Source organism: Plectropomus leopardus, chromosome 16, assembly GCF_026936395.1.
Source record: "Plectropomus leopardus strain MGB_pleo_1.0 chromosome 16, ASM2693639v1, whole genome shotgun sequence".
Lineage (NCBI taxonomy): Eukaryota > Metazoa > Chordata > Actinopteri > Perciformes > Serranidae > Plectropomus > Plectropomus leopardus.
This window is the reverse complement of record NC_142191.1, coordinates 6,143,268-6,160,453: the sequence shown is the minus strand read 5'-3', so window position 1 is coordinate 6,160,453 and position 17,186 is coordinate 6,143,268. Positions and strand designations below refer to the sequence as shown.

Sequence of the window (17,186 nt, the reverse complement as noted above, 5' to 3'; positions counted from 1 at the left end):
GAGGCCGGTCCACTATCGTAGTCTGCAGGGAGTGTGAGAGCTGACTGTGGATAAAAGAGAGTTATCTCCTCCACAGAGGCCAGCCCATCGAGCCAATTATCCTGTAAATCACAGCAGCTGTAAAAAAACAAAAAAACACCTGAGCCCTCCATGTGAGTGTAGGGGCGCCTCCATCGTTGCCATTCACGCCCTGCAGAGCGAGTAGAGACATGATTTGGCTGATAGTACATAATCAGGATCATTTATGACTGAAAGCATCTACATTTTTTCCAGACATTATGTAACAAGAAGGCTACGGTCATACAGCAGTTGTTTGCAGCTCTCGTACCAGACATAAACTGATGATAAGGGACGTGTTATCTGCCGTAAACACGCGATTGTGCGTAAACACGGCATAATCAGGACTGAGGGGGGTTTAAACTCTGAGACTTCTGCTCATTCTTGCAGCATCAGTGTTGATAACTTCAGGTCTGCTGCGTTTGTGCCAAGACTAAACAGGCAGCACGCTGACGGTCAGAGTGCATAAACAAAGCGCTGAAACCAGGAACCAGATCCAGAGCTGCTGTGTGTCGGCCGTGAGCGCAGATACCTCCTGGCTCTGTGGCAGACAGTTTCATTTTTATAATCCGAAGAGTTTATATAAAGGTGGACAACAAGCCCTCGTTTATGCTGAAGTCAAGCTAAAATATCCCGGATGTTATCGCTGCCATCTGGCGCCGGTGACGTCATTAAGAGCCAGAATCTCCACGTTGGAGGCTTTCCCGCCAAAACATCCGCCAGACTAATCGTGAGCAGCCTCACTTGAAGGTAAGCGCACAGATTGGCTGTCACAGCTGTCAATCATGGCGGAAAAAAACCTTTTTGTATAATTTTATTTTTTTCATATTTTATCTAGGTCACTGCATGGACAGCAGTTACCATAAATACAATATTACACTTAACATATGATGAAACATTTATTATTGATACATGGATTATTGAAAAAAAGGTTTTTTGCCATTGACCAAACTTTGCCCGCCATGTTTATGCATTTATGACATCAAGTAGACAACTCTTGACAACCCGCCTTTCATGCTTTACAGTTAAACATTTGTTTGCTCACTTACAGCTAATAGGTGCAACAAAAATACTAAAATGTGCAACTACTAAAATGAAATGATAGCTAATAGGAACAAAATAACAAAATATATCATTTTTTACCATCAATTGTTGACACTGTTTCTTCACGCTGTTTCTTCTGCCCTGAAACATCACAGCTCGTGTATCATCGAAATTTCCCAATTTCCCACTCGTAAAGACGACTTTGGAGGGCCGTTCATGTGCTTGTAAATCGTAAATAATGTATCATATTTCGGAGGAGCATGTAAAGAAAGCATTATTACTGTCTAGGAAAGCTTAATCAGTATTTGTGAACTACTCTCCCCAAAAAGCCAGAAACCAGAGAAGTCTCTAACTTGTGATGTCACCAAGAATAAAGTCTGGAGCTGCTCCACAGACGATGAGTATGAGCTCGATTTAGCACAAAATGTTTGTTTTCTTTTTTAGACCCAAATGAGCTTTATTTTCTCATATTGTTCTCAGTTCTCAAGCAGAAAATATTCCCATAAACTCTGAATATCCTCAGTGTCATCAGTAACATCTTTCAACATTCATTGTCTGTGGAGCTTTAGCTTTTGGATTTGGGAGAGTTGGACTTTTTGGACTGTCTTCCCGGTTGGTCCAGCCACAGGGTCCAGATTTCTCCTTAGTCATTACCTAAGATACCACATATTCATTTCTATTTCACAAAATGTAAACAACTCGAGGGGTCAGAACACACTGAAATCAAACCCATTGCAAGAGTAAAGTGCAATTACTTAAAACTTAAATAAACAGGACTGCAATCAAAAAAAGTGCCTATTGTTGCTTCAAGACCAGTGACGCTGCAAAGGCACAGCATGTTAATGGGCCGAATGATACCAACGACAAGCCAATCAGATAGTTGCTGTACTGGCAAAAACATGCTGGTGTGATAAAATAGGTCCTCAAAGTCTGTAGGTGTGTTTTTTTACAAACTTGACACGTTTTCGAGTCACTTGTGGTCCACTCAGAATGGACCCACGACCCACTTTTGACCAGCTGGGATCTGTTGTCATCGACTGTGGGAATAATGTATGAATTTTAAAAATGGGGGAAGTTTCCCTTTAACTTTTGTTCACTTGCTTGCTGTACAGTTTTAGCATTTTTGAGGTATTTTTTTAATTTTTATGCCTCCACACCAGCAATAGCCACAGTCAGAGGCATTATGTTTTCGGGTCATCCATCCGAATCTTGTGAATATCTCAGGAGCACTTTGAGGAAATTTTGTGCAAACGTCCACTTGAACTCAACAATGAAATTATGTTTTCAAAATGTTTGTGTATGTTAGCAGTAGTAGCTGGTAGATGGACTGCACTTGTAAAGTGCTTTTTCTTTCACACTACGAGTGACATTCACACGCTGGTGCTGAGGCTGACATACATGGTGCCACCTGCAACTCAGTAATCATTCACACACACTCACACACCAATGGCACAGCATCGGGAGCAATTTGGGGTTCGGTATCTTGCCTAAGGACACTTTGACATGTTGAGCCGGGAATCAAACCTCTGACCTTCCGATGACAGGAAGTAAATTATTGGAAAATTATAGGAAAATTAATCTATCAGAAACACCTAACTCTTAAATTTTATCAAAAGATCAAATAAAATAAAAATCAATATCACCCTTCAGTTGGAGACATTTTACAGAAAACCTGTGTTGTAGATTTTTATTTTGCTTTAACATGAATAGAAATCAATGGGTGCCTCTTCATACAAATACAGTAAAATCCACCAAAAACAGCAGCAGGGTTTGCAGAGTAGGCCTATATTTCAGTTACATGTTAATTGTGGAAGACAGCATAGGCGTGCTTTTATCACCTATGATTCTGCTGTGGAAAAACTATAGATGACGAACTTGGACATGAAGCTGCAGCCACATTGATATTTCGTGTCCTACAAAGTTTAGTTCAGTATAAAAATACATTTATTTACAGACAGAGTCAAAAACAAATGTACCTGAGTAGATATTAATTCATAGTTTTTGCCTTAGCTTTCTTTAATCGTGATTACTTCACAAATTACAGGTAAGTTTTGTTTATTATTGGCTTTATTGGCTATTATACTGTTTTGCTGCTATTGATATATATTAATAATTGTGTGTGTGTGTGTGTGTGTGTGTGTGTGTGTGTGTGTGTGTGTGTAAGAGTAAGAGAGTCTGTGTTATCTCATCTCAGCCTCTCTCTCCTCCCGATTATCAACTCGATTTATTCAATGCTTTGGCGCGCGCTCTCCATCCTCCCAGCTCGCGCACAGCAGACGGCGCGCCAATCACAAAAGAGCCTCCGCCGCTTCACGAGGCTGCTGATATTTTGACTTTCCCAGTTTCTGGAGGAGCGGAGAGGAGGAGGAGGTGACGGAAACTTGTGTTTGGCGCAGAGATGCAAAGTTTCGTCGGAGTGTCGCACCTCTTGTCGGTTCTTCTGCTGCAGCTGGTACCTGCGCAGGTGAGTCAAACCGCTTCAAAACGTTCATTTTAGTTACGCTACTTACAACGAGTCGAGTTTTTCTTTTACTCGAGAGATACTCACGATTTTTTTAAGGTGACATTTATTTAAGAAACATTTATTCCTCTAGGTTGCGCGACTTTTTTTCTGTTTGCCAATATTAGAGTGAATCTTAGCTGGTCTTTAAATTTGTCTTGTGTTTAAGTTTCACTTATAACATATAATTACGTAATTCTTCGTTCAGTTCAATTGAACTTTATTTATAAAGCGCCTTTTGTACAAAATTGCAATACAAGGCGCTTGACAATAAAAAGAGAAAAATAAATAACTATATAAATTAACATACTTCAAATACAAGATAATTAACAATGCAACAAATGAGAACACAATAAAACAAGGGATTAAGAGACAGGGGAAGATGGTTTGTTAAATATAAATTATGAAAATGCTAAAGATTTCTTTTAAAGGTGTTAATGGTTGGGGTCTCAGTATATTTTGTGTTCTTTGTGAGTGTTATATTGTTTGTTTTGGAGTTGAATATTTTTATTTCTTATTTTTGTTTATAATAATACTAATGATAATAGTAGTGGATTTCATTTAATAATAATACAATAATAAAGGTTATTTATGTAGCACTTATCGAAACCAATGTTACAAAGGGATTTACACTTAAAATCGCAGAAATACACAGGGAAATTTTTTAAACACAAAAAATAATTAAAAATTAAATGGCAAAAGAAAAAAAATGGTTGTTATTCACTTTACATTTGAAACTAATCTCAAAGTGCTACAAGGTAAAAGCATTAACATAAACACAACACAGCAGTCGCAGTTACTCAAATTCTACAGTAATTTCTTTAAAATAAAATCAGTTAATGTGCCAGGAAACAGAGAAAGCAAGACATCTGAGTTTTTGAGGCTAAAGACAGCGTTTTATGTCACTTTTGCATGATTCCACTTAGCAATGAATTAAATATCAAAATAGTCACCAATTATTGTTCTGTTGATTGACTAATTGATTAGTCGACTAATCGTTGCAGCTCTGGTGTTGAGGATGGAAATAACTTTAATTGTCTGAGTTCAAATGCAACTAAATCATTTTAAATCTAAAATGACCACAGCATTGACTCTCTGAGTCAACACTTTTCTTACTGCTTTCAAAAGCCCTTTAAGTATTTTAACCTTTAAACCCGGAGCAAATTGGTGTGATTTCTTTTAAAAACATGGAAAAATGACAGTGAGTGACTCGGTATGAAACGTTGCACAAATTGCAAGAAACTAGTAAATTTATTTAGAAGAGATTTACTTAGATTTTAAAAAGCTTAAAAATGTCTAGGTAAAAAAAAGGAAAAAATCTACAGAAAACTATTTTTATAATTATTATAATTACATACTTAGTATGTTACAGAATTATTATAATTTTTAAAGCACTTTTTTTTGTTTTGGGGGTTTTTTTTGCTAATTTTCAGGTAATTGTCTTGTACTTTTTACAGTTTTATATTACTTTTATTTTTTGCTCAGTGCTTTCTTCTTATGCTTTCAAAAAATAAAATCAAGCCAATTGGTTCAGTTTTCAAAGGGTCCTCATGAGGGAAATGTGGATTTAGTTTCCAGAATCAGAACAAATGCATCTACAATTTAATAAATTATGATGCCATTTTTAAAAATTGACCACAATTTTTTTTCATCTTTCCTGACTGTTTCACACTTTCTGTATAGTTTCCAAACAATGTCCCAAATGCAGCTTTGCAAATACCTTTATTATGATAATAACCATCTTGCAATTGTTTGGCAGCTTTGTGGAAGTTACAGAATTAGACGAAGAAAAATAATGTTTAATTCTTCTCCATTTTTTTTCCTTTTTTAGTAAGCCAACAGTTTCAGTTCTCATCTCATCAGCCACTTCAATCACACTCTAATGTTTATGCATGTGTGTGTATTTTATGCCAATTATAGCTGCTGTAATGCATCTGGCTCTGTTGTTGGATGAAGCAGCACAGACTCTTTGGCACAAATGCAAACTCACTTCCAGCAAACAAAGCTATGAAGTATTCCCTGCGTGTCACATTCAGGAGACAATGTTCCCATCGATGCTCACAATGTGAGAGGAGAGGTGAGGAGTCAGAAAAGGATTGTTGATACTGAAAAGAAGAAGCGGGCCAAAATCAACTTTGTTTCTGCTCAAATTGGCGCTCAGAAATCAGTAACATTGTCACTGTGAGTTTTGAGGTCGAGCTGTGAGAACTTCAAGCAGTTCACGCTGAGTCATGACACTTTTTCCTTTGTTTAAACTGTTTATTGTGTGTAAAAACTCCCAAAAGTGAAGGCAGCGACTATTCTTGCTGTTATTCTTTGCATTCTTCGTAGGTTTCTGCTTCTTACGACAATAAACCCTCTAGTGTTACATCAGATTGAGAAATCAAGCAAGTTTTTGTTGTTGCTTCTGGCTCGTTTTACTGCTTAAACAGCGGCTCAGTGGTGCGCTCCTGAAATCATGCTGCATCACTGTTTTCACTGGATCATTGTGTGTGCGTCTTGTTTCTGTGCCACAAGAGGGCGCTCTGCAACTGCACATGAACAAACTACATCAGGCTTTATTTGTATGGCACTTTTCATACAAACTGTTACACAAAGTGCTTCATTTATCCGAGGCCACCTCACTAGATATTTTCAAAAGGCAACTAAGAAGGTATCTCTTCACTTTACCCTTTAAGTAGCTCCAACTTAACATTGCATTGCAACTTTGCATTGCATCTTATTTTTTCTGGTATTATTAAGTGGGTTTTAGCCATTTGAAGATGCATTCTTATTGCACACAAGCACACAAAAACAGGATTTTGTGAATAACTAAAGCACTAAAAACATAAGTGCTCATGAAAACCAGGAACTCAGGGACTGCTGTCATAATTTAGGAAATACCAGAATAAAACCTACTACAAATTGAAATAAATAAATAAACAAACAAGTAGAGAAAGAAAGATAATAGCAATAATAAAAGATAAATAAGTAAAATACTAATAAATAAAATACAGCTAAACACACATAACATAAAAGTACATCTGTAATATACACAGAAACATTTATAAAAAAGCTTAAAAATAAGTACTAAATAATAAATATTTTAAAAAATCACTTCTAAAAAAATAATAATAATAAATACTATGTAAATAGAACTACTTACTAATGAACAGTAAAAAAGCTTTAAAACTGTTAAAAACAGAACATTTAAAAGCATTAACTTAAATTATTAAGTGAAATTAAAGATTCGATCACAAGGGTTTTTTTAATCTGTATTTAATATTTTGCAGATTTCACATCCTCCAGAACTTGGTCACTCAAAAGGTAAGGCCTGTCCCACTAAATGATTATTCCCACCTCTCTCTAAAATGATTTCATCACTAAAGGTTTATTTTGTCCCGTAGTGATGGCGTTTCAGGAGGTGTGGGCGAAGAGCTTGTGTCGGCCCATGGAGCAGCTGGTGGATGTGGAGCACGAGTACCCAGGAGAAGTGGAGTTCATCTACATGCCTGCGTGTGTCCCACTTTGGCGCTGCTCTGGTTGCTGTGGGGACGAGAACCTGGAGTGCCAGGCGACGCTGGAACGCAATGTCACTCTGCAGGTGCATTAAGATCTCTAATCAGACATGATTTATCAGAAATACCTGCTGGAGGATAATAAAAGTTCAGTTTCTCTTTAAGGAGTAGCTGCGGTACATTTCAATCTGGACTCTATGTTCCCGTTTTTTTTTTTTTTTGTGAGTGACTAATGGGAACAACAATTTCTGAAATTGGTCTAGTATTGTGCAAGAGGACTGCAGCAGTGAAACAGGCTGTAATTTAATGTTAAAGGGCATTGGTGCATCATCAATGTACGTCCACTAAAGGTTTTTGTTTTTTTGCAGCTGACAGGCTGAGATTGTTATTTTACGGAGACAGAGCTTTTTGTTAAAGAGTAAGATCCTTTTTGGTTTTTTTTATTAAGAAACAGTGTCAAAATCACTGTTGCCAGATGCACCAGACTCCATTTAAAGAAACAGTATTTTTATCATCCTAAAACACACTTCATTCATAGTCGGCAGAAACAAAATGAAACCCATAAAAACCATCTTGATTTGTCCTCCCGCCATTACAGCGATCACCAGCTCTGGTTTGGTTGAAATGAACCTTTAATTCACTCAGTTAGATGTGAGAATTTTCTTCTTCTACACATGCTAAACTTACTGCATATTTAAATGGAGTCTGGTGTGGTTGGTGATGGTGATCTCAGTGCTGTTTCAGGTAAACAAAAAGTATCTTACTGTTTTAAAAAAGGTCTCTATAGGGATCCTATCTTTAATTTTGGCAGACACTCTAAATACCAATCTACACCTGTCAACTTTTGGTGGATGCACATCGATGGTGCATAATTGCCCTTTAACACCTGGACCATCATCAGTTTTCTTGTGCTGCGTTCAGATGCCTTTTGCAAGCATTAAAACCTCAAAGACCTAAACAAGACAAATTATTGGTTTCTTAAACTGCAAGAAATTTGGAAAAGATGACAAGAAAATGAGCTGAAATCTGTTGTCTCTTTTTTAAAAGGAGAGATGAAATTATTCAAAGTGTATTTTTAAAAAATTATGTAACAGAAATGTATACACTTTTTCATATTAGCACTTTTTTAAAGTAATTCCTTTTTATTGTATTCTTGTTTTAAAATCTTTTTTATAATTTCCAGGTATTTATTGTTTATTTATTTACTTATTTTTAGAAATTTTGTGCTAATTTTGAGTAATTTCTTGTCAAGTTGCTCATTATCTCTTCATGAATGTTTCTCCAAAAAAAGAAACAACATCAGTTTGCTCAGGTTTTAAAGGGTTAAGATTTTCTTAGGGTTACGTTTTTTAGATTACAGCTTGATTGGCTGCTGCAGCCCTCTCGCTTAATACTGGCCCAGTTTCAAAAATTACTGTTCCTATTAGTTACATGGACACAAAAACATGGGAAAATAGTGTCCGAAGCGACTTTTTAGACAGAAAGCGATATTTTAACAATAATGTTTTCAGACGTTTAAATATACCAGTGTTAAGTAAATAGCAGAATATTCAGTTTTCCCTTCACTTTGTCTGTCAGGTGATGAGGATTCACCCCATGTTATCTATGCATCATGTTGAACTCACATTTGTGGAGCATCAGAGATGTGAATGCAGGTAAATCTTTCTAATAAACACCAGATGCAAATTGAGATTTTTATAACACAGTTAACAGCCACTTTTTTTTTCTTCTGTCTTTTTAGACTCAGGCAGAAACCCACGAATAATAAAAGGTCAGTAGATGAACTTTTTATCTATCGGAACGTGAAAACATCAATATCTTCAGTGCACTTTGCTCCTCCTCCACAGCAGCAGCGACTCTATCAAGAACAGACCGAGGAGGAGGAAACACAAGAAGACAGCAAACGGCTGCGGAAAGTAAGAGATGGATTGCCCTCCTGTGACACACACACACACACACACACACACACACACACACACACACACACACACACACACACACACTGCATCATAATATTTGGACATTTACGGCTGCATTCATCTCTCTTTCCTCCACACTGTCGAACCACAAAGGACAGATGAGATTAACAATATCACAACATATTGCCTGTTGTGTTGCTCCTCCACAGAGCATTCGTAGCACAATAATCCAAAGCCGCTGATGATTTCAACCAAAGACTGATGCGTAAAGGTTTAGTCTAGAAATAACCAGATTCACATATTAGGGAAAATAATAAAACGAAACACCAGAGAGGGAAAGAGATCTGTAAAGATAGGGCCTCAATGTCGCAGTACACCTCCTCAGAAAACCAATGTGTTTGTGTATTTTTGTCACATTCTTGTAGGCAGAATGTGATTTAATGAAGGGATTAATCCAAAAAGCAATCGAATTTACCTTCTACACAAGTGAAAATGCCTTTTTTTTGTTTTAGTAGAATTCAATTAACTTTTAAGCCCAAACAGTTCAATCTTGGAGGAACATCAGACTTTTACAGTCTGTTCTATGAGTTTTATGTGCAGTGAGTTTGGTATTTGATTTGTCTGTGAGCTCACTTTTTCCACATAAAGGTGAAAATGGCAGCATGTGTCACAGATCATCTCTCTGTGCCTCTGCTGTTTTTTCGTCTTTTATTATGACTCAGCGCAGGTGTTCGCCTCAGCTGGAGGCATTGTGTTTTCAGGTCGTTTGTTTGTCCATCGCATTCTCGTGAACGAGATATCTCAAGAACGTGTCGAGGGAATTTCTTCAATTTTGGAACTTAAACGTCCACTTTGACTCAACGATGAATTGATAAGTTTTTGGTGACATGGGTCAAAGGTCAAGGTCACTGTGACGGGGTTCCCGCGGTTCCTTAAAGAGTCTTAAAAGGCATTAAATTCATTAATCCAAACATAAGGCGTTAATTTGTATTAAAATGACTTCAATTAATCTTTCAAAAGTTTTAAAGTGGGATTTTAAGTTTTTTTCTGATATTGCATTTTAAAATCTCAAAATAACTTTGTCTTTTAAATAATTTACCAAATTCCTTCTCTTAAACTGGTCATGATGAGAATCCAGGCAGCAGAATTTCACATGCAGAGTGAAAATCAAAATCGTCAAGAAAACCAGACAAAAACTGACAAATATTTCCCACTGTTTTTGGTAAACCAAATAGATGATTATAATAGAATATGTTCATTGTTGTGCGTTCGTTCCACTCTAAAAAAGGTTTTTTTTCTCAACACTTCACACATTTAACGTTCTCACTGGACTTGTTTTATAGTATAATAAACATTTGGGCAAAATTGTCCTTCAGTCGTGGTGATTGTGAAATTGGATTTAAATTTCATTATGAGAGGCAATTTAAAAAGTCTTAAATCTAACTCGTCTTAGGCTGTAGGAGCCCCGCTGTGACCTCTTTCGTCTCATTCTTGTGAACACGATGCTCAAAAACACTTTGAGGGAATTTCTTTAAATTTGGCACAAACGTCCACTTGGACTCAGGAATAAATCTAATCAAATTTAGTATTATTTTTGGCCATAACCCAAGAATTCATTGGCTAATTATGGCAAAATTTCACAAAAATGTCTGAGAAGATAAAATGATGGAAGTGAGGACATTTTATATCCAAGAGGTCAAAGGTCAACTCAAATGTGACATCATAATGGTCTGTAAAGACACTTTTCTGGCCATTACTTAACGTCATAACTGAAACTGTGCTGATTGTTTGCTGGGGCGAAGACGTGTGTGAAGCATCCATGTTTTCACGGAGATTGATCTAAACTGTAAGTGCAGCTCGACTGGTTTGTACAATCATGAGGCAGTAATTCTCCTTTGACTCAGGAAATCGTAACCAATATTATATTAGTGCACAATGAAGGCATTGCTATAAAAGACGACTTTAAAACTGCAGCCAGCTCTGCAGAGTGTGAAGTGGTTCTGTTAAAGGGGCCAAACTTCAGATCTCATGACAGTCACTTTAGGAACTGTAGGATCCAGGGACGATCAGCACCGCAAGACCCTGAACTTTACAGAGGTGCAACACTGAATCACCAATTAGTTCACATATTTTGTCTATTTTTAGACAGCATGTGTACACTGAAACAGTTTGCACTGCAGTTAGAGCTCCTGTCCACGTTGGCCCTGAAAAAAATAATTTCACTTTCAGATCTGTGCATCCTGTTTTTATGCAAAACAGCTTTTATAAAGTTGCACTGAAACTATTTGAGGCTGAGATGTTTGAATATAGTTGTCTGAGTTTGTCAAGTGACCGGACGTTTGCAGTCAAGGTCTGAGCATCTGAGTCTTACAGAATCAGTAACATCTTTTAAATCACTTATTAAAACGTATCTGCTCAAAAAAGCCTTTGATTAATTCTAGCACACTCTTAATTTTAAACATTTTAAACTGTCTGATTTTATATGCCTCAGTGCAATCCTTTGGGCTCTGAGCTGCCAGCTTTGCTCATAGATGGTATTAATGTTATTTTTGGGTTGTGTTGTGTTGTTTTTCTTGAAGTTCCCTCATTCAAAAAGCCTAAATCCTGCATTTATTTAAATCTGCGATCAACCTTGTAAAGCACTTCAAAACTTTGTTTCAAAAAGCGCTTTATAAATAAAGCTAATATTATTATTGTTATTATAAATCAGTTGGGTAACTTACAGTTCTTTTAGTACAATTAGAAAAAAAACGCTATGTTACTATTTTTCTCCTTGACTCAGCAAGGAAACACCGTCTATCTGTGATAAGATGAAGAAAGCATGTCGTACTACAAAGACTGCAACTTTGGAAGATAACCTTTCTGTTGGTCTAACTCAAACTGCTGAGGCCTCAGATTGGCTTCAGCTTAACGTGAGAATGCAGTTTTGCAAAGAAGGAAGTCTGAGGACAATATGGAGGGATGTCCTCACAGTCAGGGACAATCAAGACTTTTAAGGTATAAATGGGTGCTGTTAAGACAGACTTGAAAACCTGTGAACTGTCCTTTAAGCCCTCATCAAAGATCCTCAGGATCAGTATTGGAGGCATCACTCTTCGTTCAGTCACTGAAGCGCGTAAATGTCTCCCTCAAGGGGAACAGGAACAATGGACGATTTAAAGTAGGTGCTCAGTCTGGTGAAAACTAGGTCAGTTGTCTGAAACTATACGCTTTTACTATCTCCTCCACTAAGAAGGAGAGCGAGGGGGACATTTCATCCAGCAGCCTAAACAGAGCTGGAAGGGAATCTGTTGTGAAGCTGCAGAGAGTGACGCAGAGCAAAGGACATATTGTGATTCGAGGCTCTCGCAAGCTGCATAAACATTAAAGATGAACAGACTCTCTTTTAGGTCAGTCTTCCTTTTTTCTGTTGCTTTGCAGTCTAGGCAGTTGTTGCCAATGCTGGAATTGCAACTTTAGGGGCGTGTACGCACATCTGCAGTTGTAAGACAGCCAAACGCCCTCTCTCTTACCCCTTTCCCACCAAAATTAGCACAAACTTGTTGCAGACTAATTTGGGTTGATATTTTAGCGCTGCTTAGGTGGAGAAGGACAGTAATTAGTTACAGCACATTAGTGCATGTCAGTGGTTAAGGAGCTAAAATTACTGTGTTCATTCGGGTGTTGTGTTTCCATCAATGCCGATCGGAGCCAAAAGCGATAAATACCCATGACTGCTGCAGAGTCATTTGATCTGGGTCGTTTGTAGGCATCAGACAGAGAATTAACAATTTTAGGAAGCTCATCTGTTGGTGAAAAGAGTGCTTTATCTGACTTACAATGTAGATCATATTCAACCCCAAAAACATCTGAGTAAAGTTTGTTTTTTTTAAAAAAGCGTCATAGTCAGCAACATGACTTGAAACAGTGTCTCAGTCCTGATTCATGTAATATGTCTCTGCTTAAAATGAGTTTTATGGAAACTAATGATTTTTTGCTTTTGGTTTCTGCTCAAAGATGTTATGTAAGAGCTATAAAACATGAAACAGTTACTTCTCATTATTTCTCCAATGTTTTGATGTGATTTAAATGGTGCATTGGAACCGTTTCCCCTCTGGAGAGCAAACAATGATATCCAATAACCAATTCCTCCAATCTTGCAGTATTTTGTTGATGGAGAACAAATCCAGCAATGAGATCAGTAAAATAGAGTAGTGTCTCATGAATATAACTAACAACAAATGTTTTGCTGCATCGTTGGGAGAGTTGAAATTCTAATAGGATTCGGGGAAGTCAAAAAGTGTTGGTTAAAAAGATGGACAAGATGTTTTTCATTGATATACCGGACGTGAATGTCTTTAATCGTTTATTTTTGTCTTTTTTTAGGTGCCAGTTTCCTCAAAACAAGATTGATCTTCACTGATTCACATCTGTCCGTAGTTTAATTTGAAGGAGTGATTTTGGAGTGGCAAACAACAGCTCATTTGTCAATTAATCATCTCTGACTATTCATCTTCAGTCTGTGTATCTTTCGTCCTCCAGTGCATCCATCAGACATCCCCACTTGTCCATGACATTTTTTTCTTCTTTGATTAATTGTCAAAGCAAACAAACATATCTGCAAACTCTGTGGCTCTAACTCGTGTTTCTAACAGACACAAATCGTTGGCAGTTTTAATTTTAGAAAGCTTGTGGGAGGTTTTAAAAAAAAGACAACAGATTCAGAACAGGTAAAGAGATAATTGGTGGTATGCTGAAAGTTTATCAGTTGCCAGGGGAAAAGATTAAAGGGATAGTTACCTGAAATCCAAAATACATATTTTTCCTCTTTCCTGTTTTGCTGTTTATCAGTCTAGATAGTTTTAGTGTGAGTTGCCAAATGTTGGAGATATCGGCTGTAGAAATGTCTGCCTTCTCTCAAATATAATGGAACTAGATGGCATTCAGCTTTTGGTGCTCAAGGCCCCAAAAACACATTCAAAAACTCAACAGCAAAGTCTCTTTCCAGAAATCATGACCTGATTACTGAAGATAATCCACAGACATTGTTATAAGCAGTTTCATGAAGGATCTGTTTTCTCTCTATTGAACTAAACCCTCAGACTGTATCACCACGCAGACCTATGCGAGCAGCTACTCATGGACGAGAGGCTCGTGCTGATGACAGTGCAAGATGTAAACATTAATGGCGTCCTCGACTTACTGCTGCTGTAATGCTTTGTACTTTTTTGTGCCTTTATTAGATAGGACTGGTATGTTAAATATGCTGCTCTTGTATTGCGCTTTTCTACTCTTTTTGAGCACACAAAGCACTTTCACACTACATGTCACATTCACCCATTCACACACACCGTACATGGTGCCACCTGCTACTCACCATTCAAACGCACTCACACTCCGATGACGCAGCATTGGGAGCGATTAGGGGTCCAGTATCTTGCCCAAGGATACTTCGACAGGTTGCCTGGAGGAGCTGGGGATCGAAAGGCTGACCTTCCGACCTTCCCGCTCTACCTCTGAGCCACAGCCGCCCAATAATAGCATGACAGGGGAAGAGATTGGGGATTGCATGCAGCAAAGGGCCGTGGCCGCTGTGGCAAGGACATAGCCTTTGTGCATGAGGCCCGCTCAACAAGGTGACCTAACGCCCCACGCTCTGTACTCTTTAGGGTACCAACCGAATTGCGTTGGTACCGCCGAGTCCTGATTCATGTTAAATCAGTCCGGTACCTACGAGTGCATCTGGGTGAGAACACCTTGGCCGACTTTGGGTGCTTTGCAGTGGAGAAAATGGAACTTTGCGGAGTCAGAAAGGAGGTGGAAGTACTGCAAAATGCCCCGAAGACAGGAAGCCAGTCATGGAGCTCCTATGGAATAATGTATGGAAAAATCGTTGGGTACTGGTACTGGACTCAAGATACCACCACCAGTAACAAAGTGAATGACGATGCACACTTCCCTTTGTGCAGTGATACAGTTAGCGAGCATAGTTCGGTAGGAAAAAAAGGTTCCTCCATGATCTGCTTCTGACAAGATCTGCGGATTACCTCGAGTATCCAGGTCACGATTTCTGAAAAGAGACATTGCTGTTGATTTTTTCCAATCTAATTTTTTTGGCGCTTTGTGCGCCACAAGCCAAGTGCCATCTAGGTCCATTATATTGGAGAGAAGGCAGAAATCTCTACAGCTGATATCTCCAACACTCTGCAACTCACACTAAACAATATAGACAGATAAAAAGCGTTACAGGTAAGAGGAAAACATATATACTTTTGATTTTTGGATGAACTGTCCCTTTAAGGCCTTAATCCATCTTCAGGTGTTCACTGATAAACTGTCAGACCAATAGCAAAACTCAAAGAGAGGCTGGAAACCTTCATGACTTCATGTTCATTTTGACTTTTGCAGAGTTGTAACTGTTATATGTGTATTGAAATTGACAAAAAACATTAAGTATGTAACTTTTTATACTAATAATGGGACATAGTACTCAATAAAATGCAGCCTAAATGTGAGGAACCTCTGTGGCATCTCTATTTGATCGGGTAGACTATCAGAATCTGCAACACGTAAGAACACGGAGAGCTCTTTCACTGACACCGCTCTGCAGATAGGCACATTATTAACGAAGCACAAGAGGTTACTGTTAATCAATTGACTTGTGTTGCGCTCACAGCCTTCCAGAGACATGTGAGATGATAGAGGTGTGGTTTAATTAAACAACAATGCTTCCTCATTTGGTATTGCACATAACAAGACAGAGCTTCCTCTTTTCACATATTTGGATGTTCAGTCTCGCCAGCATTGTGAAGCGATGAAAAGTAGCTGTCATTAAAATGTATGATTTAGGGACTATTTGTCATTTATGAGAAGGGAAGGGCTAGTCACTGGGGCACTAGGGGAGGCATGTCAAATAACTCTTTGAGCACTGAGAGGGATTTATGTGTATTATTTTGGCATGAGGGAGGCACTTACAACTTTAAATGGTTGTATTTTATATTTATCTTACTGTAGAAGAAGAGTTTATGAAAGAACAGCAGAAATGACTGGCAGATAAATCAGTTAGCAAATTGACGGAAAAATTAAATGCCAACTATTTTGATTAACATTTAAGTCTTTTTCTTTTTATATATATATAATTTTGAGGTTTTATTGTTCGTCTCTTCATTGACTACTTTTATTTTTAATACTTAAAGTACATTTTCCTGATTATACTTAATTACTTTTAGTTGAGTGACATTTCAATGTGGGACTTTAACTTGTAAAAGAGTATTTTCACAGAGTGGTATTAGTACTTTTACTTAGTGTTAATTAAGGAACTGAACCCCCTAATCATTTTCTAATTCGCAATGAAAATAAAATGATTCACATTGGGAATTGTTTTTGTATACAACAAGACAAAAAGCGGTATACATTTTGGTATACATAAGGTGCCATAGTGCATAAAACACCATCAAAATAGAGCTTGTTTATATATTTAAAAAAGCACCAGTTGAGGATCCAGCATCCCCTGAAAGGGGTCCTAGTGATGCCTCAAATGTCCTAAAATTGAGAAATTCCTAAAATCTGATAAATACTACAAAAGTCCTAAAATTGTAGAAATATCTAAAAATCTTAGACACACCCTAAAATCCTTAAAAAGTCATAAAATCTGAGAAAAAACATTAAAAAGTCATCAAATCTGAGAAAAATCCTACAATTCTAGAAACATCATAAAATCCAAGAAATGTCCTAAAATCCTAGAAACAGATATTGGGCTGTTGTGACTGGGCCCTTGTTATTTTGCAAAAGTGTCCCCCAAATCAAAGCAAGTTTAGTATCCCTGGTCTACGTCTTACTTCTCTTTACACACTTCCATCAGAAACCATGCCACCTCATCCTCTTTTTTGGCATGCTGTTCATAAAAAAATTAATAAAGTCAGGAGCAGCATGTCTGCACGTGAGAACGTTTTGTTCCGATGGGGTAATGTTTGTTTACTCCTTTAAAACACGCTGCAGATCAGACGTGCTCTGCTCGGTTAGGTTAGCTGTGGGCCATCCAGGCTGTTATGTAATACACCAGTACATTACGCTCCCAACCTCGCGTCACTGGATTCCCCGACAGTACATTTGAGATGCCTGCGCTGTACAGTACACCTCCTGACTGCACACTGAACACAATGTCCTTAACTTGCCACACATTCGGAGCTA

The 17,186-nt window shown here is 37.8% G+C and overlaps 1 protein-coding gene across 2 annotated transcripts; it reads left to right on the top strand.

Annotated features, from left to right (window-relative positions):
• The first annotated feature begins 146 nt into the window (after positions 1-146).
• Positions 147-15,511, top strand: LOC121955958 (vascular endothelial growth factor A-like). Of its 2 annotated transcripts, none has more exons than XM_042504057.2 (8): positions 147-807; positions 3,266-3,565; positions 6,874-6,907; positions 6,988-7,184; positions 8,677-8,753; positions 8,840-8,869; positions 8,949-9,014; positions 13,383-15,511. In XM_042504057.2, exons 2-8 carry the CDS (start codon positions 3,500-3,502, stop codon positions 13,417-13,419), a joined length of 507 nt encoding a protein of 168 aa, XP_042359991.1. In that variant the 5' UTR covers positions 147-807; positions 3,266-3,499; the 3' UTR covers positions 13,420-15,511. The 2 variants fall into 2 exon arrangements, with proteins under 2 accessions (XP_042359991.1, XP_042359990.1); XM_042504056.2 differs by having other exon boundaries at positions 8,946-9,014.
• Positions 15,512-17,186: the final 1,675 nt, after the last annotated feature.